This window comes from Chlorocebus sabaeus, chromosome 8 (genome assembly GCF_047675955.1).
Source record: "Chlorocebus sabaeus isolate Y175 chromosome 8, mChlSab1.0.hap1, whole genome shotgun sequence".
In the NCBI taxonomy this organism is placed as follows: Eukaryota; Metazoa; Chordata; class Mammalia; order Primates; family Cercopithecidae; genus Chlorocebus; species Chlorocebus sabaeus.
In genome coordinates, this window is record NC_132911.1 from 107460409 (window position 1) to 107487249 (window position 26841).

The 26841-nt window shown below is 36.6% G+C and overlaps 1 protein-coding gene across 37 annotated transcripts in view; it reads left to right on the forward strand.

Moving 5' to 3' along the window:
* RIMS2 (regulating synaptic membrane exocytosis 2) overlaps positions 1 to 26841 on the forward strand; it is a 765294-nt gene that overhangs the window by 175418 nt on the left and 563035 nt on the right. For all 37 annotated transcript variants that reach the window (XM_073018262.1, XM_073018263.1, XM_073018267.1 and 34 more), the window contains one exon: positions 7559 to 7769. In XM_073018262.1, coding sequence (XP_072874363.1) covers positions 7559 to 7769 — 211 coding nt within the window. The remainder of the gene's footprint in view (positions 1 to 7558; positions 7770 to 26841) is intronic.

Genomic DNA, 26841 nt, shown 5'->3' on the forward strand with positions numbered 1-26841 from the left:
TCATTACATAATGACCTTCTTTGTTTCTTTTTATAATTTTTGTTTTGAAATCTCTTTTTTCTGATACAAGTATAGCTACTCCTGCTCCTTTTTTGGTTTCCTTTTGCAATAGGAAATCACCTGAAGGTACAAAACTCGCTAGTAATTGTAAATGCACAGAAAAACACAAAATATTATAACTCTGTGATTGTGGTGTATAAAATACTGATATCTTGAATAGAAAGATTCCTTTTTCCATTCCTTTATTTTCTGTTTATGTGTATCTTCATAGGTGAAGTGTGTTACTTTTAGACAACAGATCATTGGGTTTTCTGTTTGTTTGTTTGTTTGTTTTAATACATTCAGCTACTCCATGTGTCTTTTTTTTTTTTTTCTTTGAGATGGAGTCTCACTTTGTTGCCCAGGCTGGAGTGCAGTAGCGTAATCTCAGCTTACTGCAACGTCTGCTCCCTGGGCTCAAGTGATTCTACTGCCTCAGCCTTCTGAGTAGTTGGGGTTACAGGCATGCGCCATGATGCCCAGCTAATTATTTTTGTATTTTTAGTAGAGATGGGGTTTCAGAATGTTGGCCAGGCTAGTCTCAAACTCCTGACCTCAAATGATCCTCCCACCTCAGCCTCCCGAAGTTCTGGGATTACAGGCATGAGCCACCTCTCCTGGCCCCATGTGTCTTTTGATTGGAGAGTTTAGTTGATTTACATTCAATGTTAATAAGGATTTACCCCTGCCATTTTGTTTTTTATGGTTGCTTTATGGTCCTCTCTTCCTTCTTTCCTTCCTTCCTGTCTTCTTTGTAGTGAAGGTCAGTTTCTCTTGTGGTGTGCTTTAATTGCTCGTATTTTACTTTTTGTGTATCCGTTGTGTGTTTTTTCATTTGAGGTTACCATGAAGTTAACAAATAACATATCAGAATCCATTATTTTAAACTGATGACAACTTAACACTGACTGCATAAACTAATAAGAAAAAACAAAACTAATAAAAATACTATACTTAACCTGTATTCCCCTGCTTATTATCTTTGTTGTTTCTGTTTATATCTTATTATAGTGTCTATGTCTTGAAAAGTTTTTGTAGTTACTATTTTTGATGCATTCATCTTTTAATCTTTCTATTTAAGATATCAGTAGTTTATACACCACAATCAGTGTTATAATATTTTGTGTTTTTCATGCATTTACTATTACTAGTGAGTTTTGTATCTTCAGGTGATTTCCTATTGCTCATTAACATTCTTCTTTGAGATTGAAGAACTCCCTTTAGCATTTCTTGTTGGCAAGTCTGATGTTGATTAAATCCCTCAGCTTTTGTTTGTTGGGGGAAGTCTTGATTCCTTTATATTTGAAGGATATTTTTACTGGATGTACTATTCTAGGAGAAAAGTTGTTTTCTTTCAACACTTTGAATAATCATGCTACTTTCTCTTGGCCTGTAAGGTTTCCACTAAGAAGTCTGCTGCCAGACATACTGGAGCTTCATTCTATGTTGTCTCTTTCTTTTCTCTTGCTGCTTTTGGGATTCTTTCTTTATCCTTTACTTTTGGGAGTTTGGTTATTAAATGCCTTGAGGTAGTCTTCTTTGGGTTAAATCTGCTTGGTGTTCTATAACTTGCTTGTGCTCGAATATTGATATCTTTCTTTAGGTTTGGGAAGTTCTCTGTTATTATCCCTTCGAACAAACTTTTACCCCTATCTCTATCTATACCTTTAAGGCCAATAACTCTTAGATTTGCCATTTTGAGGCTATTTTCTAGCCTATTATCTCATAGGTGTACTTTATCTCATACCTATTATCTTATACCTATTATCTCATAGGTGTACTTTAGTGTTTCTTCTTCTTTTTTTTTCTCTTCTGACCATGTATTTTCAAATAGCCTGTTTTCAAGGTCATTAATTCTTTCTTCTGCTTGATCAAGTCTGCTGTGAAGAGACTCATGCATTCTTCAGTATGTCAGTTGCATTTTTCAACTCTAGAATTTCTACTTGATTCTTTTACATTATTTTAATCTCTTTGTTAAATTTATCTGATAGGATCCTGAATTCCTTCTCCATGGTATCTTGAATTTCATTGAGCTTCCTCAAAACAGCTATTTTGAGTTCCTCTGTCTTAAAGGACACATATTTCTGTCTCTCTGGGATTGCTCCCTAGTGCCTTAATTAGTCTGTTTAGTGTGGTCATGTCTTCCTGGATGGTCTTGATGCTTGTGGGTATTCTTTGGTTTCTGGGGATCAAAGAGTAGAGTATTTATTGTAGTCTTCACAGTCTGGGGTTGTTTGTACCCATCCTTCTTGGTAAAGCTTTCCAGGTATTTGAAGGGACTTGGATATTGTGATCGATGTCTTTGATCAGTGTAGCTGTGTCGTCACAAGGGGCCACACCAACCCCAGGAATGTTGCAGACTGATAGCGGTACTGCCTTGGATAAGGTCTTGGGTAAAATCTGGAAGAATTCTCCGGATTACTAGGCAGAGACTCTTGTTCTCTTTCCTTATTCTCTCCCAAACAAATGGAGTCTCTCTCTCTCTCTCTCTCTCTCTCTCTCTCTCTCTCTCTCTCTCTCTGTGGGGCTGCCTGAGGTTGGGGAAGAGTGGCACAAGTACCCCTGTGGCCACCACCAATGAGACTGCGCTGGGTCAGACCTAAAGCCAGCCCAGCCTCGTGCCTCACTGAAGGCTTACAGCAACCCCTGCCTGAGTACTGCCTGTGTTCACTCAAGGTTTAAGGGCTTTACAATCAGCAAGTGCTGAAGCCAGCCAGGCTTTTGTCCTTTTCTTCAGGATGGTGAGTTGCCTCCCTTTCCCACACAGGCTGAGAAATGGTATTTCAGAGCCAGGGCCTGGAGTCAGAAACCTTAGGAATCTACCTGGTGCTCTATTCTACTGCGCCTGAGCTGGCACCCAAGCCACAAGACCAAGTTCTTCCCACTCTTCTCTCTTTTTTCCACAAACAGTGAAGTCTCTTCCTATGACTACAACAACTGGGAATTTGTTGAAGCCAGCACATCTGTGAGTCTCACTCAAGGCCCATAGCGAGTACTACCTGGGCATTCCTGCTGACTATTCAGAGCCTAAAGCTTTTTAGTCAGCAGGTGATGAATCCTGCTAGGACTGGGTTCCTTCCTTCAAGGCAGTGGGTTCCTTTCTGGCCCAGAGTTTGTCTAAAAATGTTGTCTGGGAGCTAGGGCCTGGAATGGGGGCCTCACAACTCTGCCTGGTACCATATTCTACTGTGGCTGAGCTGGTATCCAAGGTGCCAGACAAAGTCCTTTATACTCTTCCAAGTGAGGGATAGAGTCTCAGAATTGTGAGCTCTGCTACCTGGGGTTGAAGGAGGGGTGATGCAAGCACTCCCTTTGCCACTTCAGCTGGTATCTCACTGGGTTGCATGCTCCCCTCATTCACTGGCTTTGAGCCCAGCACAGAATCAGGAATTGCCCAGGAATTGTGGTCCTTGTGGCGTGGACTGCCTTTCAGGTTTATTTAGGACCCCAGACCCCTTTAGCTCATGGTGATGGGGCTTGCCTTTGCCTGAACTCTGGTTCCTACTGCTGGGATGGGCAATTCCCTTCTGGCTAGGGCTGGTCTAAATGCTCCCTCTATGAGGGGTGGCTGAGTTCTGCCTAGTGTTGCTTTCATCTGTGACAGGTCATCACTGAGTTTCAATGCAGAGTCCCACAATTACTACACTCTCCCTTCCGTAAGTTCGCAGATTCTCTTCCTGCACTCTGTGGCTGCTGCTGATAGGTGAAGGAGGGATGGCATCAAGAATTTAAGACTGTCTTTTCTACCCTCTTCAGTGCCTCTTTTTTATATATAAAGTTAAAGCAAGGTACCGTGATTGCTCACTTGATCTTTGGTTCTTATGACAGTGCTTTTTTTGTGTGAATAGTTGTTCAATTTGGTGTTCCTGTGAGGAGGATGATTAATGGAGGCTTCTCTTCCACCATCTTCTTATACTTCCTTGCTGGAAATGATTGCTTTTTTGGTAGTGTTATATCTCCTTGGTTTTTCATGATTATGCTTACCTTCTGCTGATGTCTGTGTATGTAGGAAGTAGGGACTTATTCCAGTCTGTTTAGATTGTCTTTGTCTGGAAAATGTCTTCACCAGTCAGCCTGTGTGGTGATTCTGGGCAAGCTGTTTGCATGGTTGGTAGGTGGTCTTGTTGCTGGAATTCTTGAGCAGACTGAACCAGTGCCTGGGTCAGCAGGTGTGTATCCCTCGTCCCTGGGTTCGTTGGGTTGGGCTTTGATCCTGGAACCTCTGTTGTGGACCGATTCATTTGGTCTGTAGGCTTTGTCCTCAAATCTGTTTCTGTGGGAACTGACCTTAAACTTGGGCCCACAGAGGCTGACCTGGCATTGAAGTTGGCCTTAAGCCTGTGTCAGGAGGGGCTGGCTAGGTGTTGGGATGGCGTTAGTGCACAGGTGCACTGGGATGGACCTTGTGACCATGGGACCTGACCTGTTGCTTGCTTGGTCCTGGGGCCTGAGTCTTTTAGGGTGGAACTTGTTTTGTGTCCGCAAGAGTGGATTTGGACACTCTTTCCATATGGTTTGTCTTGGCACTGGGTTCTACTGCCATACTATTGGTCTGTTGGTCTGTTGGAGTGTGACTTTACAAGGGCTGACCTGGAGGGTGGGGCCTCAGGGACCAGCATGGCATTGTGTATGCCTAGAATCTGTTTTTGCAGGTTCTGACCTTTGCCTTAGACCAGGATGCTAACCTGTCGCTGTGTTGGGCTGATGTTTGCAGTGGTATGGGCCTCTGTTTTACTGGGCTGGTCTGAAACCTGAAGGAAGCCTGGAGGCTAGGACTACGGGGGCTGGTCTTGTGCTGAGTGGGCCTGGACCTTGTACCTGCAGGTGCCACCCTGGAGGCTGGGTCTTTGTGTGCTGGCTTGATGACTAGGGTTTTAGGCACTTGTGCTGTGCTGGGACATGCCTTGTAACCTGGGGCCGTGTGAGTCTGTATTATAATGGGAGTATTCAGGAGTCCAGGATGGCCGGGGCTGTCCTGGCTCTGTAATATGCCTGGAGGTTGCATGTAGACCTTGTCCACTGGACAGGCCTGGAACCTAGAGCTGTGGGATCTCACCTGATGCCAGGGTGGGCTGGGAGGCTTGGTCTGCAGATAATAAACAGTCTGGATCCTGGGCTACGGGGGCTGGTTTGGTGCTAGGTGTGCCTGGAGCCTATATCCACAGAGGCTTGTCTGGAGGCTGGTTCTGAGGGTGCTAGCCTGATGATTGAGCTGCAGGGCCTGGCCTGATGCTGGGGTGTGCCTGAAGCCTGGGGTCATGGGAGCCAGCCTGGCACTGAGGGCATTGTAGAAGTCTAGAGTCATCCTAGAGATTGGGCAGGCCCGAAGACCAAGTCTGGTGGTCAGGCATGGAGCCTGGGGATGTGGGATTTGTTCTGGCACGGGAGTGGACCTGGAGGCTCCGTCTGTGTGTACAACCCTGACGTCTGAGACTGGGGGGGTCTGCCTAGCACTGCATTTTACTGGTGAAACAGTAAACAATTGCCTGGTATTGGAGTTCAAGGCAGAGTTGAGTGTTCTGTTCTCTCTTTTTCTCCTTAGCAATGAGTATCTCTGTTTATCTCTGTGGTTGGGGAGGGATGAACAGGAAATGTTAAACTGTTCTTCTTATCCTGTTCAGTGCGTCTTTTATTTTTTTTTGCTACACTCAGTTGCTATAATCTCCCACCTGGTTTCCTTAGGTCTCATGAAGGTATTTTCACATGTGAATAGTTGTTCAAGTTGATATTGCTGTTGAGGGACAAATGTTGGAAAGTCCTACTCTTTTAACTTGCTTATGTCAGTCTCCACTGATTTTTTTCATAAAACCAGCATTTGGTTTCATTGATTTCTGTTCTAATCTCTTGTATTTCTTTGGCTTTCTTTGGGTTTAATTTTCTATTTTTCTTAAGTTTTTGAGACACATTTTATTTTTAATATAAGCGTGTATTTCTTTTTCTAGGTCTCTTTTTCCATATGGTACTTCTAAGGAGTATCATATTCTTTCTGTTTTAAGAACTTCCTTTAAGTTCCATGCAGTGAAGGTCTACTGCCAATGAATTTCTTCAATACGTGTCCATCTGGAAAAGTTTTTATTTTTAAATTTTATTCATTTTTATAATTTTTATTTACTTATTTATATTTTCCAAAGCCTGATTTTACTGTGTATGAGATTCTGGGTTGTCAGGTTTTTTTGTTTTTTGTTTTTTTTTCTCTCAATTTATAGACATGACTCCAAAGCTTTCCAGCTTGCATGGTTTCTCAAGAATAATCTTCTCTAATTCTTACCATTGGGTCTCGCTACACAATGTGTATTTTTTTTTGGCCACTTTCAAAGTTTTTTCTTTATCTTTGGGTTTTAGCAATTTGACTATGAAGGCAAACTAGGAGCATGTGTTTATGTTTGGTATTTGATTTGACATTTGTGCTTCCAGGGATTCTCTGAGGTTCTTGTGTTTAATTTGGTGTCTTTCATTAGTTTTGGAAAATTTTTGGTCATAATCCCTTCAAATATTTCCTTCATTTCTATTCTTTTTCTGTGAACAATTATACATATGGTAGGTTGGGTTAACTCTTGGATGCACTGTTGTTTTATATTCCCCACTTATATATATTTTTCTTTTTATTTTAGTTTGGATAATTTTTATTGACTAATTTTTTAAGTTTATTTATATTTGCCTCAGCACTTTCAAGTCCACTCAAGAGCCCCCAAAATGAAGGAATTCTTCATTTTTAATAGCATGTAAATTTTCTTCCATTGGACTGGAGCGCCTATGTAGTATTTTTTCTCTCTCTGGATTCTTTATATCACTCTTATTGAAAGACTGTGTCTCAGTGATTTGAAGTTCATAGGTCTTGACCTCACTGTGTAAGTCAAATTAGCTTTCTGTATTTCTGAAGTTAAATGGTAGAAAAATAATATTGTATTTTAGAACATGTGATTGAAAATGTACTCCAAATGGTAGATAGAAATTTAGAAATATAATCTCAAGAAATATTTCCATGAACATGCATTATATTAATTGGTTATTTAATATGTATATTCGAAGGTGGAGACTGAGTATGGTGGTCCTCACCTATAATCATAGCACTTTAGGAGGCTGAGGCAGGTGAATGCCTTGAGGTCAGGAGTTCGAGACCAGCCTGGTCAACGTGGCAAAACCCCATCTCTACTAAAAATATAAAAATTAGCTGACATGGTGGTGTGTGCCTGTAGTCCTAGCTATTCAGGAGGCTGAGGTGGGAGAATTGCTTGAACTGGGGAGGCAGAGGTTACAGTGAGCCAAGATCGCACCACTGCGCTTTAGCCTGGGCAGCAGAGCGAGACTTCGTCTCAAAAAAGAAGGTGGAACTAGTTGCAATACTTTTGCAAATAGTGTGCCATGAAAAGTGTTAATTTATCATCAGAAAATTAAACTTTCATTCTTTTTATTCTCATCTTGTATATTTTTTAGTTATAAAATTGTGTCTATAAATTGTGATAATTTTTCCTTTAGAGAGCATCAGGAAACCATTTTTTCTTATTTATTTTCTCTACAGAAAACTGCATCAGCAGTTTGAAATGTATAAGGAACAGGTAAAGAAGATGGGAGAAGAATCACAGCAACAGCAAGAACAGAAGGGTGATGCGCCAACCTGTGGTATCTGCCACAAAACAAAGTTTGCTGATGGATGTGGCCATAACTGTTCATATTGCCAAACAAAGTTCTGTGCTCGTTGTGGAGGTCGAGTGTCATTACGCTCAAACAAGGTACAGAAATGAAAATTACAATTCTCTTCTAGTTAAGCTTATTGTGTTCATTTGCGTTACAGAGTATGTTAATTCAATCCAAATAATGCTTTGTTGAAATTAGCAAAAACAATATATTAAAATGCTTGTGGCCAGGCGTGGTGGCTCATGCCTGTAATCTTAGCCCTTTGGTAGGCCGAGGCGGGCGGATCACTTTAGCCCAGGAATTCTAGACTAGCCTGGGCAACATGAAACCCTGTCTCTACAAAAAAAAAAAAAAAAAAAAAAAAAAAAAAGACACACAAAAATTAGCCAGGCATGGTGGCAGGCTCCTATAGTCCTAGCTACTCAGGAGGCAGAGGTGGGAGGATGACCTGAGCCAGAGAGGTCAAGGCTGTGGTGAGCCATGATTGTGCCACTGTACTCCAGCCTGGGTGACAAGAGTGAAACCATGTCTCAAAAAAAAAAAAGTTTGGGCCGGGCGCGGTGGCTCAAACCTGTAATCCCAGCACTTTGGGAGGCCGAGGTGGGCAGATCACGAGGTCAGGAGTTTGAGACCAGCCTGGCCAATATGGTGAAACCCCGTCTCTACTAAAAAATACAAGAGTTAGCTGGGCGTGGTGGTGTGCGCCTATAGTCCCAGCTACTCAGGAGGCTGAGGCAGGGGAACTGCACTTCAGCCTGGGCAACAGATACTCCATCTCAAAAAAATAAGTTTGTGTCAGTAAATTCTTTAGACTTTGCATTTATCTACTTACTAATCTTATCACCTACTTATTTATTTAAGTAATTTTTAATCAGGAAGCTATTGTTTTACATACATTACTTAGACATAATTGTGGAAATTAGTTCCCCTGTGTGATTTCATTTCTTCATTTTCTTCATTAATCCCCATTTTTCATTATTTTGTTTTGCTAAGAACTAACCACTTCTAATTGTTTCCCCTGGATTACCTGATTATGATTTTTTTTTCTTGACTAGGTACATTGACTAGAAACTGCAGTATAATTTTGAATAAAATGGATGAAAGCAGACATTCCATTGTATTGTTCTTAATCTTAGGGAGAAAGGCCGTAGTCTTCACTATCAGGTATAATGTTAGCTGTACGCTTTTCATAGATGCCATCTATTCCTACTTTGCTGAGTTTGTTGTTGTTGTTTGGTTGGTTTTGTAAGATCAGGAATAGATGTTGGATTTTGCCAAGTGCCTTTTCTCCATCTGTTTGGATTAATCATATATATTTTTATTTTGTTTGTTAATGTGGTGAAATACATTGGTTGATTTTTACATGTTAAATCAGCTTTTATTACTGGGATAAACCCCGTTTTGTCATGATGGATTATCTCTTTTATATATTAATGGATTTGATTTGATTATTTTTTTTTTAGGGATGAGTGTCTTGCTATGTTGCCTAGGCTGGAATTGAACTCCTGGGCTCAAGTGTTCCTTCTGCCTCAGCCTCCCAAGTAGCTAGGATGACAGATACATGCCATGGTGCCTGGCTGATTTAATAAAATTTTGTTTACAACTTTTGCTTCTATGTTCATGAGGCATGTGTCTGTATTATTCTTCCTTGTAATGTTTTCTTTGGTTTTGGTATTGGGATAATGCTGGCCTGATAAAATGTGTTGGGAAGTATTTCCTCCTCTTCAACATTTTGGAAGAGATTGTGTAGAACTGGTAGATTACACCAGTGAAGGCATGTGGGCATGCAATTTTATTTGTTGGGAAGGTTTTTAAGTGACGTTTGTTTTCTTAGTGGATATGGGGTTATTCAGGTTATATTTCCTGAATAAGGTTTCATTGTTATATCTTAGTTTGTCTACTTCCTCATAAGTGGTTGAATTTATTGGCATGAACTTGTTCATAGTATTCCATTATTGGTCTTTTAGTATCTATGGAATCTGCAGTGATGCTACCTCTTTCATTCCTGATATTGGTAATTTGTATCTTTTTTGTTCCTGCTCAACCTGGCTAGAGAAAGGATCTTACTCTGTTGCCCAGGCTGGATCCTAGTGGCACAACCACAGCTCACTGCAGTCTTGACTCCCTGGGCTCAGGTAATTTTGTCACTTTGGGCTCCAGAGTAGCAGGGACTATGGGTGTGTGCCACCATGCCCTACTAATTTTTAAAATTATTTTTGTAGCAATGGGGTCTTGCTGTGTTGCCCAGGCTGATCTTGAACTTCTGGCCTCAAGCAGTTCTCCCACTTTGGCTTCCCAAAGTGCTGGGACTACAGGTGTGAGCCACCACGCCTGGCCCAGATTTTTGTTTTATTGATTTTTCTTTGTTGTTGATTTCTGCTTTGATCTTTGATCTTTTTTCTTTTCTTTTTGTTTCTTTTCTTGTCTTTTTCTGCTTACTTTGGGTTTAATTTTACCTTTTTTACTTTCTTAAAATAGAAGCTGAGGTCATTGCCTTGATACTTTTCTTCTTTTCTAAATTAGGAATCACATTCTATAAATTTTCCCTAAGTACTACTTTATTGGCATCATCACAATTCTTGTGTGTTGTTTCTTCATTTTATTAAGTTAAAAATACTTTCTCATTTTTCTTTTCTTCTTTTACCTATAGATAATTTAGAAGTATGTTATTTATTTTTCAAATATTGTGGGGTTCCTAGGGATCTTTTTGTTAATGATTTCTAATTTACCTCTCTTGTGGTCTTAGAATATACTTTATATGTCTTGAATCATTTGGAATTTGTTGATACTTTTTTTATGGCCCAGAATATAGTTTACTTTGGTAAGTGCTTTATGTGCACTTAAGAAGCATGCATATTCTTCTGTTTTTGGCCAGAATATTTTAAAATGCCCATTCAAGGCCAATTTCATTGATAGAGTCATTTAAGTCTGCTATCTCACTGTTGATTTCCTGCCTATTCTATTAGTTGTTAAGAGAGGGATTTTGAAATATATAATATGTAGATTTGTCTGTTTCTCCTTGGAGTTCTATTAGTTTTATGTATTTTTAGGCTCTGTTTTTAGGGACATAAACATTAGGATTGTTATATCCTCTAGTTTAACAGACCCCTTTTTATTAAGTGATATTCTTTATTTTTGATAATATTCTTTGCTCTGAAATTCACTTGGTCTAATATATATATATATACAGACCAAGTCTCTCTCTCTCTATCTAGATATATATATGGAAATGGAATTGCATGTATGTATTGCCTTAGGTATTAGCATAGTATATGTTCTTCTATTATTTTACTTAAAATTTATTTGTTTGAAGTACTTTTCTTATAGCCAGCATAGAGTTGGATCTTGCTTTATTATCCAACCTGACAATCTCTTCCTTTTTATTGGATGTTTATAAAATGTACATTTACTGTGATTATGGATATGCTTTCATTTGATTATATCATCTTGCTTTTTGATTTTGTCTTATGTCATCTGTTCTTTGTTTTTTCATTTTTTAGCCTTTTTTTAGCCTTTTTTGAGATTACTCAAGTTTTTTTATGATTCATATTTTCTCCTTTGTTGGCTTAATAGCGGTAACTGTTATTTTATTAAGTTATTCAAGATTTGTGGAATACATATTTAAATTATTGTTGTCAACCTTCAACTGATATTACACTATTTCATGTGTATTATAAGAAGCTTACAACAATGTTGGATTCTATGTTACTGGTGCCATATTTTACTTTTATTCATTTTATAAACCCCACAATATATTGTTATTCTTTTTGTATAAAAAGTTTATCTTCCAAGAGTTTCAAATATTAAATAATTTTTGAAAAGAACTATATTTATTCTTGTAGTTGTTTCTGGCATTATTTGTTTTTGTAGATCTATAATTATATCTGGTATCATATTTTGTCTGTCTTAAGTATTTCCTTCAGTATTTCTTGAAGGGCAAGTCTGCTGCTAATGAATGGTTTCAATTTTTTTCATGCTGAAAATTTTGCCTTCACTTTTTAAAAAGATATTTTTGCTGATTGTGGAATTCCTGGTTGACAGTTTTTGTCTTTCAGTATTTTTAAATTGAAAATTTATGGATACATAATATTTAATAGTCATACATATTAATGTGGTATATGTGATAATGATAATTGTATAATGTGTAATGATTAAATCTGGATAATTGGGATATCTGTCACAGCAGACACTGACCATTTCGTTGTTTGGGGAACATCCCAAATCTTTTCTCCCAGCTATTTTGAAATATACAGTGAATTACTGTTAACCATAGTCTCTTTCTTGTTGTAACTGAGCACTGACCTTGTGTTTTCTATCTAATTATATTTTTATACCCAGTAACCAACCGCTCTTTATTCCTGCTTCCTCCTACCCTTCCCAGCCTCCAGTAATTACCATTCTATTTACTACCTGCATGAAATCAATTTTTTCTCCCCCATATGAATGAGAACATGTGGTATTTGTCTTTCCGGACCTGGCTTGTTTCACTTAACACAATGACATCCAGTTCCATCTGTGTTGCTGCAAATGAGAGGATTTTATTCTTTTTTAGGGCCGAATAATATTCCATTGTGTATATATACAACATTTTAAAATTCTTTCATCTGTTGATGGTCACTTAGGGTGATTTCCTATCTTGGCTATTGTGAATATGCTTCAATAAGCAGGGGAGTACAGGTATCTCTTCAATACGTTTATTTCCTTTCTTTTGAGTACAGACCCGATAGTGGAATTGCTGGATCATATGGTGGTTCTATTTTTAGGATTTTTTTGAGGAACCTCTATACTCTTCTCCATAGTGGCTGTACTAATTTATATTCCTACCAACAGTATACAAGTGTTCACCTTTGTCTGCATCCTTGTTAACATTTGTTATTTTCTTTTTCATAATTGTGATTTTGATGAGGGTGAGATGATATCACATTGTGGCTTTAATTTGCATTTCTCTGATAGTTAGTAATGTTGATCATTTTTTTCATATACCTGTTGGATATTTGTATTCTTTTGAGAAATGTCTATTTATATCTTTTGTCCATTTTTAAATCTGATTATTTTTTATTTTGCTATTGAGTTGCTTGAGTTTTTTGTATTTTCTAGTTATTAATCCATTATTAGATAATTTGTAAATATTTCTTTCATTCTGCGGGCTGTCTCTTCACTCTGTTGATTGTTTCCTTTGCTAGGCATGATCTTCTAGCTTGATATAGTTTCATTTGTCAATATTTGCTTTTGTTGTCTGTTTTTGAGGTCTTATACAATAAATATTTGCCTAGACCAGTGTTTTTTTGTTTTTTTTTTTTTAATAGTAGTAGTGAAACAGTTTCAGGTCTTAAGATTTAAGTCTTTATTTTGATTTGATTTGTATATATGGTGACAGAATTCTAGTTTCATTCTGCATATGGATACTTAATTTTCTCAGAACCATTATTTAAGAGACAGTCCTTTACCTGGTGTTTATACTTGGTACCTTTGTTGAATATGACTTAGCTGTAGATGCGTTGATTTATTTCTGAATTCTGTGTTCTTTTCCCTGAGTCTATGTCTGTTTTTATGCTAGTACCATGCTGTTTTGGTTACTCTAGCTTTATAGTATATTTTGAGGTCAGGCGATATAATTACTCCAGCCTTTTTTTTTTTTTTTTCCTTTGTCTTTTGGCTAAGAATTGCTTTGGCTGTCTAGCATCTTTTTGGTTACATTAGAGTTTTAGGATTTTTTTTTTTCTGTTTTGTGAAGAATGTTACTGGGTGTTTTTGTTTGTTTTGTTGATCCACTGAGTTCAAATGATTCTCCTGCCTCGGCCTTTTGAGTAGCTGGGACTATAGTATGCATCACCATACTTGGCTGATTTTTTGATTTTTTTTGTAGATATGAGGTCTCACTATGTTGCCCTGGCTGGTTTCACTCTCACACTTCTGTCATTGTTTTTTGTTTGTTTGTTTGTTTTGTTTTTAAGACAAAGTCTTTCTCTTTTGCCCAGGCTGGAGTGCAGTGGCATCATCTCGGCTCACTGCAACCTCCACCTCGCAAGTTCACATGATTCTCCTGCCTCAGCCTTCTGAGTAGCGGGGATTACAGGCATACGCCACCACATCCAGCTAAATTTTGTAATCATAGTAGAGACAGGGTTTTGCCATATTGGCTAGGCTGGTCTCTAACTTCTGACCTCAAGTGATCCACCCATTCAGACTCCCAAAGTGCTGGAATTACAGACATGAGCCACCAGGCCTGGCCTGTTACTGGTATTTTAATAGAGATTACATTGAATATATAGATTGCTTTTGGTAGTTTCAACATTTTAACAGTAGTAATTCTTTCAATCCATGATAATAGGATACTTTTCCTTTTTTTTTGGTATTCAATTTATTTCATCAGTGTCTTATAGTTTTCATGGTAGAGATCTTTATCTTCTTTAGTTAAGTTTATTCCTAGTTATTTTATTTTATTTTATTTTTGTAGCTACTGTAAATGGGATTGCTTGTTTGATTTTGTTTTCAGATTGCTGCTGGCGTACAGAAATGCTACTGATTTTTGTATGTTGATTTTGTATCCTGTAACTTTACTGAATTTGTTTGAGTGCTAAGAGTTTTTGGTATCATCTTTAAGGTTTTAACATAAGACTCTGTTATCTGTGTAAAAGTCTAATTTGACTTCTTCCTTTCCAATATGAATTCCTTTTGTATATTTCTGTTGCCTAATTGCTTTTGCTAGAATTTTCAGTACTGTATTGAATAAAAGTGGTGAAAGTGAGTATCCTAGACTTGTGCCAGATCTTAGAGGAAAGACTTTTAATTCTTTTTCCCTTCCATATGGTGCTAGCTGTAGGTTTGTCAAATATGGCCTTTTTTATTTTCAGGCATGTTTCTTTTATATCTAGTATGTTCAGAGTTAAAAATCATTATTAAAAGCGTTTATTGAAATGTACTATCATGACTGTATGGTTTTGGTCTTTATTTCTATGATTGTGATGTGTCACGTTTATTGAATTGTGAATGTTGAACCATCTTTGAATTCCTGGGATGATCATGGTGATTGATCTTTATAATGTTTTATTCAATTCAGTTTGCTAGAATGTTTTTGAAGATTTTTGCTTCTATGTTCGTTCTTCAGAGATACTGGCCTGTAGTTGTCATTGTTGTTGTTTTTGTGTCTTTGCCTGTTTTCATTCTCAGGTTAATACTAGCTTCATAGAATGAGTTTGGAAGTAGTCTCTCCTCTTCAAAATTTGTTGGCAGAGTTGGAGTAGGATTGGTATTAATTCTTCTTTTAAATATTTGATAGAATTCAGCAGTGACTCCATGAGGTCTTGGGCTTTTGTTTGATGGACAGACTTTTCATTATGGCTTTAATCTTTTTACTCATATTGGTCTGTTTAGGTTTTCCATTTAATCATGATCCAATCTTAAGAAATGTATCAATTTCTTGTGTATTTTTCAATTTTTTGGCATATATTTGTTCATAGTAGTCTCTAATGATCCTTTGCATTTTCATAGTATCAGTTTTAATGTCTTCTTTTTTACCTCTGACTTTATTTATTTTGGTCTCTTCTTAGTTACCTAGTGAGAGGTTTGTTAATTTTGTTTATGTTTTCAAAAAGCCAACTTTTCCTTTCATTTTTCTTTTGTGTTTTTGTCTCGATTTTAATTATTCCTGCTTTTTTATTATATGTTTTCTTTTATTAATATTGGGTTTGATTTGTTCTTGCTTTTCTAGTTCTTTAACATGCATTATTAGGTTGTTTATTTGAAGTCTTTCTACTTTTTTTGATGTAGCCATTTATTGCAGTAAACTTCCCTCTGCTTTACTGTATCCCATCAGTTTTGGTAATTTAGCATTTCCATTTAAATTTGTTCCAAGAAAGTTTTTAATTTGCTTCTTAATTTCTTCATTGATTTATTGGTCATTCACAAGCATGTTGTTTAATTTCCATGTGTATGTACAGTTTTCAACGTTCCTCTTGTTACTGATTTTGAATTTGTTCCTTATGGTCAGAAAAGCTACCTGATATGATTTTTACTTTAAAAATTTCATTATGACTTGTTTTCTGGCCTAAGACATAATCTGTTCTGGAGAATGTTCTATGTGCTAATGAAAAGAATGTGTAGTTTGTCACAGTTGGATGAAATATTTTGTAAATGTCAGTTAGGTCCATTTGGTCTAGAGTTTTAGTTTAATTCTATATTTTTGTTGTTGATTTTTCTGCCTGCATGCTGTGTTCATTAATAAGAGCAGGGTGCTGATGTTCCCCAATATTATTGTATTGCAATCTGTCTCTTCCTTTAGATGTGATAATATTTTCCCTATATATTTGGGTTCTGTGACATTGGTTGCATATAGATTTACAGTTTTTATATCTCTTGAATTGACCCCTTTATCATTAAATAATGCCATTTTTATAGCTTTTTACTTGAAATCTAATAGCTTCTGCTGATCTGTTTTGTTTTCTACTTACATGGAATATCTTTTCCATGTATGTATGTCTTTAAACAAGTGAGTTTCTTGTAGACAACATATAGTTGGATCCCTTTTTTTTAAAATTCATTTTGCTTCTCTGTCTTTTAAGTAGGGGATTTAGGCAATTTACATTCGATGGTATTATTGATCAATAATCACTTACTACCATTTTAAAATTTGTTTTCTGGTTATTTTGTAATTTCCTTCTTCCTTTCTTTCCTACTGTCTTCTTTTGTGGATAAGTGATTTTTTTTCCCTGGTATTATATTTTAATTCCTTCCTTTTTATTTTTAGTGAACCTATTATAGACATTTCTTCATGGTTTCTGTTAGCTTACAAAATACATTTTATAGTTACAGAAAGTTATTTTAATCTGATGACAACTTCCCTTTGATTTCAAAGAAAAGAATCAAGCAAGCGAAGTGAAAACTACACTTCAGCTTCATTTCTCCATTTTGTTTTTGTTATCTCAAATTTAATCTTTTAAATATGCCTTTCTCTCAACAGATTGTTGTAGTTATTATTTTTGGTAGACTTTTAGTCTTCATACTAAAGATACTATATGCTATGATTACAGTTTTAGTGTAATCTGAATTTGCCTGTGTAGTTACTTATACCTGTGAGTTTTATGCCTTCACAGGATTTTTTTGGATCATTGTTTCTTTCTTTCTTTTTTTTAATTGATTAACTCAATTTTACATTTCTTGTTAAATAGGTCTGGTGGTAATGAATTCCCTCAGGTTTTGTTTGAAAACTTTTCTCCTTCATGTTTGAAGGATTGCTGTGTTGAGTACAGAGTTCTCTGTTGCAAGTTTTTCCTCCAGCACTTTGAATATGTCACCTCACTTCCTCTTGGCTGCTACATCTGCTGCTACGTCTGCAGCCAGATGTATTGGAGTTTTTTTTATATGTTATTTGCTTCTTTTCTCTTGCTGCTTTTAAGATCCTTTCTTTGTCCTTGATGTTTGAAAGTTTGATTATTATATGTCTTGGAGTAGTCTTATTTGAGTTGTATCTGCTTGGTATTCTTTGACCTTGTACCTGTATATCCATCTTTCTCTAGGTTTGGAAAGTTCTCTTATTATTTCTTCAAATACATTTTTTACCCAATCTCTTTGGCAGCCTCCTCTACAAGGCCAATGACTCATATATTTGTCCCTTTTAGCCTGTTTTCTATATCATGTAAGTGTGCTTCATCTCTTTCATTTATTTTCTTTTTTATCATATGTGAATTTTCTAATAGCCTGTCTTTGAGTTACTGATTCTTTCTTCTGCTTGATCAATTCCACACGAAGGCATTCTAATGCATTTCTTATTAATCATTGATGTTTCCAGCTCCAGGATTTGTTTGGTTGTTTAATCGGTTCAGTTTCCATGCTGCCTTTTTTTTTCTGAGAAATATCCGAATTCCTTCTCTGTGATTTCTTTAAGTTCATTCAGTATCCCCAAAATAGCTATTTTGAATTTCTTGAGAGGTTACGTATCTCTATCACTCCACGGTTGGTTACTGGGAACTTATTTAGTAAATTTGGTGAGGTCATATGTTTCTGAATGTTCTTGATGCCTGTGTATGTTTGTTGATGCCTAGGCATTGAAGAATTAAGTATTTATTCTAGTCTTTGTAGTCTGGCCTTGTTTGTTCCAGTCCTTCAGAGGGTCTTCCAAGAATTGTTGAGGGTACTGAGTATTTACTTAAGCCGGTGGTAACTGTAGCCATTTCAGCACCAGAGGGCACTCCAAGCCCATGTGTGCTGCAAATCCTCGCGATCCAACCCTGATGGACTTGGGGAAGATAAAGTTCCCAGGCAAAGTCTTTAGCTTTTTTCTCTCCCTTTTCCCCCAGTGAAAGGGTCTCTCGCTGCACTGTGTTGCCTGGAGTTGGAGGATGGGTGACTCAGCACCCCTGTGACCATAGCAAGTGACACCATGCTGGGCTATATTCGAATCCCATGGCGTCTCAGATCAGCACAGTACAGGGGCTTGCCCAAGGACCCTGGCCACTATTGCCTGACTGCAACTGATGTTTACGTAAGGCTAAGGCCACTGTAGTCAACAGGTGGTGAAACCTGCTGGGACTTGGGTTTGTGCTGCCGGAGGTAACATATTTCCTTTTGGCCTAGGGTACGCCTGGAAGGGCCATCCGGAAGCAATGGCCAACTGGGAGCTTTGGGATCCTGCCTGGTGATTTATTTTACTGTAGTTGGGCTGGTACCCAATAGTAAGAAAAAGTTTCCTCTGTTTACTCTAAGAGAAAGGAATCTGTGCGCTGTATTGCCTGAAGTTGGGAGAGGAGTGATGCAGGCATTCTTTAATGGATACAACCAGATAGTTTCGTGCTGGGTTGCACTTGGAGTACACAACCTTCGAGAGCAGTGCAGTGTCAGGGTTCACCCAAGGACTGCAGTTGCTATGGCCTGAATGCCACTGAAATTTATTTGCGGCTCAAGGCCACTTTTGTTAGCCTGTGGTGAAGTGGGCCGGGGTTTGGGTTCTTTCTGCTGGGGTGGCAGGTTCTCCTCTGCTCCAGAACTTGTTCTAAATGCTCCCTCCAAGGGCACTTGTGGAATTCTGCCTGGTGTTAATGTTCCACTCTAAGCACATATTCTTTCTTCTGGCTATACTCTCTAGGGTTGGGTGAGGAGTGGTGTAGACAATGCTGTTCTTTTCATCCTCTTCAATGCATCTTTTCTTGTTACTATGCTAAAACTAGGTATTGTGATCTCTCACATGATGTTTTAATTTTTTGTGTAAATAGTTGTACGAAGTTGATGTTCTTGCCAGGGACATGATCACAGGAGATTCTCTTTCACCATCTTGCTTTGCCTTCCCTAAACCATTCTCTCTTTCAATATTTTAAAGGCACTGCTTTTTTGCCTCCTCCCTTTCACTGTTTCCATTGAGAAATATATCATTCTCATCTTTGATTTTCTGTGCATAATGTAGCATTTTTTCACTTGCTGCTTAAGTATTTTTTAACACTAGTTGTGTGCAATTAAATTATGGTTTTTTTTGGTGTGTTTTTCTTTGTGTCTCTTTCGTTTGAGGTTAGTTGAGGGCCTGGGGGAGTTTTGGCCATTATTTTTCAAATATTTTTACTGTTCCCTCCTTTCTCTAGACGGCTTCAAGAATTTCTGTTCCCAATATATTAGGCAACTTGAAATTGTCATACAGTTCACTTATGTTCTTTCCTTTAATTTTAATTTTATTTTTTCCCTGTGTTTTATTTTGTATTCCTTATATTATTGTGCATTCAAGTTTACTTGTCTTTTCTTCTACAATGTCAAATCTGCTCTTTATAGAATTCAGTGTATTTTTAAATAATCGCAGACATTGTAGTTTCTATGACTAGAATTTTAATTTGGGACTTAAAAAGATATATTCTATGCTCTATGTAACTTTTAAAACATATAGAATACAGTTATAGTTATTGTTTCAATATTCTCTTTTGCTAATTCTAACCCCCCTTGAGTCCGTGTTAGTTTTGCTTGGTTACCGTCATTACGGTATGTGGGGGTTTTTTTTTTTTCTTCTTGTTTTGTACTTTTTTCATGTGTGGTAGCTTAGGTTGGATGACAGGTGTTGTATATTTCACTTTGTTGGATGTTGGGTATTTTTGTGTTTCTATAACTGTTCTTGAGTTTTCAGATGTAGTTAAGTTACATGGAAACAGTTTGATACTTGTACACATTCTTTCAGGGTTTGTTAGGTGTGTTTGGAGCAATGGTCAGTTTTAACACTAATTATTCTCCTCTACAGAGGAAAGACTGAGTCTTTAACCAATATCCCATGAATTATGAGTTTTTCCAGTCTTGCTGGTAGGAACAGCTATTTTCTTTCTAATTCTTTTAGATGTTCTTTTTTTTTCTTTAACCCCGTTCCCTTGAGTGTTTTTCTCACATGTATGTTCACTGATCATTACTGAACTGAAGACTTGAAGAAACCCCTGGAATTCTGTTGGGTTCTGCCTCTGTGCAGCTTTCTGTATCAACTCTGTCTCTTTATATGTTGAGGGTTAGCCTGATGGGGATGGTTTGTGGAAGAAGGATGGAGCCAGAGGCAATACTCCCCACTTATCTCATATTTTCCTTAAGTCTGAGGATTTGTAAAGATAATAAAATATAATCTAGATTTTAGCTCAAGGAAGACATCCCTGGATTTCTTTCATTAGTTTTTCTACATTTTTATTCAAGCAAGAGACTTGTCATGTATAAAGCTTGCCTATATTCTAAACAAAAAGACTATGGAATTTAAGTTTTTTTTTTCAAATTTGATCATTATGCTTAGTTGCCTTATGTAGAAGGCTTTTGTTCTCAACAGGTACTAAATACATTTCTTTGATTTATCATAGTCCAAAAGGATGAATCTCAGTGAAAGCTCGTCTTACTAAGCTTATGAAATAGAATAATGAGAACACAAATATTACATAGCTTATGATTTAATTATAAAGCTATTTAAAAATTCTCTTAATGATCTTTTAAGAGAACACAATAAAATAACCTTTTGTTTTAATTTTGAGGCTCTTTCATGTGGAGCCATCCTTGACATTTAATTAATTCTCTTGAAGTACATTTAGGACATAGAGAATAAATGAAGGGCAGGACATATGGAAGTACCAACACAACAAAATTTTATGAAATATTGGTTCTCTTTGTTTCCTTTTAAGATGATACCCTCTTAATAAATAAAAGCCATATATTTAGTCAAGTGAAAAAATAATGACTTTATAAGGAAACAATTACTTTGTAATTATTGGATAGTGATATTAGAAAGATATTAAAAGTAATTTACAATAAGGATTATTTTAAGCGTCAAAGTGTGGCAACTTTAACTTTTTGTTTCTTTTGCTTTTTGGTAAGAAAAATATATTACAACCTGCTTAATCACTAATTTTGAAAAAAATAAATAATGTACATTTTCCATAATTGTATTATTTAACATAAAATGTAACATGAATTTTTTCACTTCATAAATTATCAGATTTTAAGCATAATGACATAATTTTATAATGGTTATAAAGGAAAGTGATTTTTAAATTTTTTATTTTATTTTTAGAAAGTGATTCTTAAGCAAGTTCTTTGAAATATATTAATATACATTGCCAATTTGGGGGTTGTTTCTCTTCGGGAATCTCTGGGTGAGTTCACAAGTTCTTCATATTCTGAAATAGCAGTCTTGAAAGTGAGATAGTATATCGCTAATGTGGAAGGAATGGTTTTTGGGAGTAAGTGGTGTGAATAACTTCAAGGGCAAAGTTTTTAGTAGTGTGTTCTTAAAGCTGATCTACCTTAGAACACTTTCTTTTTTGTGAATCTTTCTTTTTCAACTCACCTTTACAACTGTTCTATTTTTCAAAAGAAAGGTACATTCCTCAACCTTACCTATTCTGAATCTAGCTTTTATATAGTACATTGGCTCAGGGTGTAGAAATCTCTGGGCCACCACGCAAAGTGACAATTCCAGAATGTGTTGTCCTCAGGGAGAGTTCAGAGGCAAAGCAATGAGAGGGTTTGTAAGAAATATAGAAGGGGGCAGCGCCTTATTTAATTTAGGCAACAGATTTTTGGCAAGATTCTATTGCCTCTTCGATTGTTTTTAGAATTAGAATTTGAATGTGAGATGGCCATTTGTGAATCATTATAATAGCTATTTTAATTTAAAAATGAAGTTGGACTCTTTTTGATAGAAAGCCACATTTGATGGTTTAACAGTGTGGAGTGGTTTGCCAAATGGGTTATACAGTAGACATTTTCCATATATATTCTGTGTATAAGCTAAATGTGCAGTTCCGAGATTTGATGAAAATATATTGGGCAGGTGCAGTGGCTCAAGCCTGTAATCACAGCACTTTCGGAGGCCAAGGTGGGGTGGATCGCTTGAGCTCAGGAGTTTGAGATCAGGCTGGGCAACATGGTGAAATCTCATCTCTATCAAAAATACAAAAAATTAGCCAGGTGTGGTGGTGAGTGCCTGTGGTCCCAGCTACTTGGCAGGCTGAGGTGGGAGGATCGCTTGAGCCTGGGAGGTGGCGGATGGAGTAAGCCAAGATCTGCCACTGCACTCCAGCCTGAGCAACAGAGCCAGACCCCATCTGAAATATATATATATATATTACACTTTTAAAATGTACTTGTACAATATACAATATATCTGAAAATGCATCCTAACCATTTAAACTTTAATTTTCTTTTCTTTTCTTTCTTTTCTTTTTTTTTTTTAAGAGATGTGGTTTCACTCTGTTACCCAGGTTAGAGTGCAGAGGCACAATCAGCTCACTGGAGCCTTGAACTATGGGCTTAAGGAATCCTCCTGCTTCAGCCTCCTGAGTAGCAGAGATTACAGGTGCACAACACCTCACCCACTTAATTTTTAAACTTTTTTTTTTTTTGTAGAGACATGGTCATGTCACCTTGCCCAGGAAATAGTCTCGAACCCCTGGGCTCAAACAATCCTCTTGCCTTGGCCTCCCAAAGTGCTGGGATTACAGGTGTGAGCCACCATGCCTGACTTAAAACTTAAATGTTAATTTAAAAATGTATGAGGAGTATATGGTTTTAGAGATTTATTTTAGATTAGAGAAAAAGTACTTGTAGCTTGCTGGACATATGGCAAAGGCAAGGTATGCTTGCTTATTGGTACATCTACATTTGAAAGCTGCTTTTGGTATCCACTTGTTCCTAATCTCTTGGTGTCAGGGATACTGCTTAGTACATGACGTGCTCATCAGTAGTTAAGCTCCTTATCAATAGATAAGGTGAGTACCAAGTTAAATAGATTTCATTTAGCATATAGAAGGAAGATTAATAATAGAATCTATAATGAATTGTAATCGTAATAGGAGACTATACAACAGTTTAAGATATAAAAAATTCACGATATCACCAAAACTGTAGGTTGGCAAAACAGACTGTAGATACAGGAGCACAAAGGAAATGGAAAGCAGGCAAGACATGTAAGGTGGGTTAGACATTGGTCATGAATTCCTTTATCCCTTTTAAATGGAATACCTAGTTAACTTCACCCAATTTCTTTTCAGGGATCCCTAACAGAAACCTTTAATTTCAAACATAAGCAAAAAGTAAATGAACAATGAAAGAATATTTTTTGAAGTTAAAATAAAAGTGTAGTAATAATCCTTATTTTTAACTTATTTTATGTTAAAATCCATTAAATAGGACATTGGATTTTTCTCCCCCTCCCCTCCCCTCCCCTCCCCTCTTCTTTCCTTATCTTACCTTTCCTTTCCTTTCTTTTTGATGGATTATCACTCTTGCCCAGGCTGTAGTGCAGTGGTGAAATCTTGGCTCATTGCAACCTCTACCTCCCGGGTTCAAGTGATTCTCCTGCTTCAGCCTCCTGAGTAGCTGGGATTACAGGCGCGGACCACCATGCTTAGCTAATATTTGTATTTTTAGTAGAGATGAGGTTTCGCCACGTTGGCCAGACTGGTCTCGAACTACTGACCTCAGGTGATCTGCCTGCCTCGGCCTCCCAAAGTGCTGGGTTTGCAGGCATGAGCCACCATGCCCGGCCTAATGTGTTGTGTTTCCAAGTTCCTTGCAGTAAATATATTAGAATACTGCTGAATCTCACTTAGTCCAAACATACTTTCTATGTATTTCCTATTGCTGGAAGAACCCCCAAATCTACACCTCCTATAATTTTCAACTTTTTAATTGGCCCCACTATCCACTTTGTCATCTAAGCCAGAAAGGTAGGAATCATCTTAGATTTCTTTCCTTTCCCAACATTTTTTGATTTTATAATTTCCTCTCTCTCTATGTAAACTACGGGTGCTGTCTTTTTTAGGTTCTCATCTTCTGTCACCTAGACTAAGGCCAGTCTTCTAATTGGTCTCTCTGCTTCAGTTTTGGCCTGTTAATCACATCCTTCAAATACTGCTGTAGTGATTTGTAAAATGCAAATTTGATTATTTTTACCTTCTGCTTAAAAATGATTCAGTGACTCCTCATCACCAGAGAGAGTCACCACTCTCTGATGTATTCCTCACCTAATTCTAGGCATGAGCTTCACTCCATTCTAGATGTCTTAACTGGATTATGCTACTTGCACTTCTCTTATCTCTGCCTTTTTTTTTTCTTTTTTCTTTTCCCTGAAATACTTCTTTTATTCCCTCTAGATCCTACTCCCAGTCCACAATTCTTACCATTTGATGAGCACTTACTTATTTTTCTGGATTTAAGCATCATCTCCTTTATGATGCTTTCTTTGGATATCTCATGTGAATTAACCACTCACTTTTTTGTGCCACACTGGATTCTTCAGACCTTCAGTCTAGTACTCTTAAAAGTTTGTTATTATTAGTTGATTAGATCTGTTTAATTCCCCTTGACTGCTGTAGGCTTCTATGTTTTGGCACATAATGGGTCAGTAAATTAATGGAAGAAATAAAGTCTAGTGTACTTACCATGGGCATGTTATTGTGGGGTAAACATTGCGTTTAAGTCCAGCTCTATGCTGTAGCTCAGCACTGTGATAATGTTTTATGGAAGATGGCAATCTAAATTTGTGGATGAATTAAAAATATAAACTATATAGATAGAATTTAATTGTTGTTATTCTTGGGAAAAAGAAGACCAGCCCTGAGAGAGAATATTGTAGTGGGGTGAAAGATATTTTTGGGTTGATTAGAGAGGGTAGTCAAGAAGTGAGAGGCAAGTGATGGTAGTTTGACTACACAGAATATAGAGCACTGATATAGAGGGAGGGATCAGAAAAATGGAATACTCTATCTGAAGAAGGATTCTGAGGGGGAAATTAACATCAGTTTCCTCGGAGACTGGGGAACTAATCATGGAAAATTGCACAAAGAATAGTTATTGACAGATGATTTTGTCTTATGTAGTCCGAAATGGTGCCATGACAATCAAGAGGAAATATAAGAGGGGGAAAATAATGATAGAATCAATGATATGTGATAATGAGAAGGTAGATTTGGGAGTAATACATAAAGTAAATTGATCTTGTGGAGAGGAAGGTTGACTGATTATTAGAAGTGATAAGATAGTAAGGATGCCATAAGGATGGTTGATTATGAGAAAAAAGTAGTTGGTATACAATTTCTTTAGATAATAAAATAGGATAAAATGTTAATAACTATTTAAAAGAAATTTTAACACATAATTATATTATTAAATCTTTAATGACTATTCCTGGGCGTACTTCAAGTTACCACTGGAGTTTCCAGGTCTAGTAATTATGACCTAAAATAATTAGCTGATCAATTAAATTATAGAGAAAAGAGATATAAAATCAACCAAGGACACTGGCATTATATAGAGGCAGCACTATCGAGTGACTATAGTGCAAGATCTGAAGTGAGAGAAGATGTTGTTTTTGTTTTTAATTTTATTTTAAGTTTCAGGATACATGTGCAGGATGTGCAGGTTTGTTACATAGGTAAATGTGTGCCTTGGTGGTTTCCTGCACCTATCAGCCCATCACCTAGGTATGAAGCCCACATGCATTAGCTATTTTTCTTGAGGCTTTACGTCCCCCACCCCTACTGCCTGCCCCCCACCAACAGGCCCCAGTGTATGGTGTGTTGTTCCCCTCCCTGTGTCCGTGTGTTCTCATTGTTCAGCTCCCAAACATGTGGGATTTTAAGATAGGACTGTGTGATTGTCTTTCCTCTGAGTCACAAATGTTGTACTATCACCCATATTTCAAAGAAACAGTGATATCTCAAAACACATGATTTGGTTTTTAATTATTGTAAGTTCTTGTATCAGTCATTATTATTGCATTATCACTTTCACTGTTATCATTACTTTATGTTAAAGAAAAGAGAAATGAAACAATTGAGTTTACTTTGTAGTTTATTTAAATGACCTTTTGTCCAAAATACGTATTTTCTCATTTTCTTTTCCACTCTTATCATATTGGGAAACAGTGACCCCAAATTACCAGTGGTAATCAATAATAATGACTTTAAAAAGGTTTTCTTTTTAGTTATATTAAGTATAAAAGACTTCTGAAAAAATTGGGACAGAGATAAACTTCAGAAACAATATGTATAATTCATGTAAAATTACGTTTTATCGACTTTTAATAGTATATATGATGAAATTAAACATTGATGCTATGTTTTTTATTGTCTTTGTATATAACACTTTTTTCTTAAACATTTTTCAGTCTTTTGAGCTCAGTGTTTAACTGATTTTGTTTGTAGAAAGAGCATTCTTTTTTTTTCCAATGTTTGGATATTTCATTGCTTTTATGGAAATTATTTTGTTTATATATCTTAATATATTCTCTTATGTAGCATGCTTTTGCTTGAATTGAATGAAATGTATGGAAAAAAATTCCCCCCCTAAAATTTTTTAAAATCTAAAATTTTAGATTTCAGTCAAGATGTAATTTAGACGTTTTCAGAATTTTAATTTCACTAAAAAAACTTGTAGAAACTCTTATTTGTTTTAAGAATGGAATTAATTATTTCTTTTTTGTTTTGTCTTTTCTGTCTTTTCTAACTTGCTTTCGTGGATATTCACTCCAGGAGGACAAAGTGGTTAGAGTCTTTTTTTCTGTCTAATATTAGTTTTTCCTTATTGTTGTTATTGCCAGTTTTAATTTTATAGCTATATTTAATTTATATACTTCTCAGTGTTTTGTTATAGTTATGATGCATGGTCATTGCTAAACATTATGGCATATTTAAGCATGCTATCTGCTTTTACTGAAAAACTTACATTAAA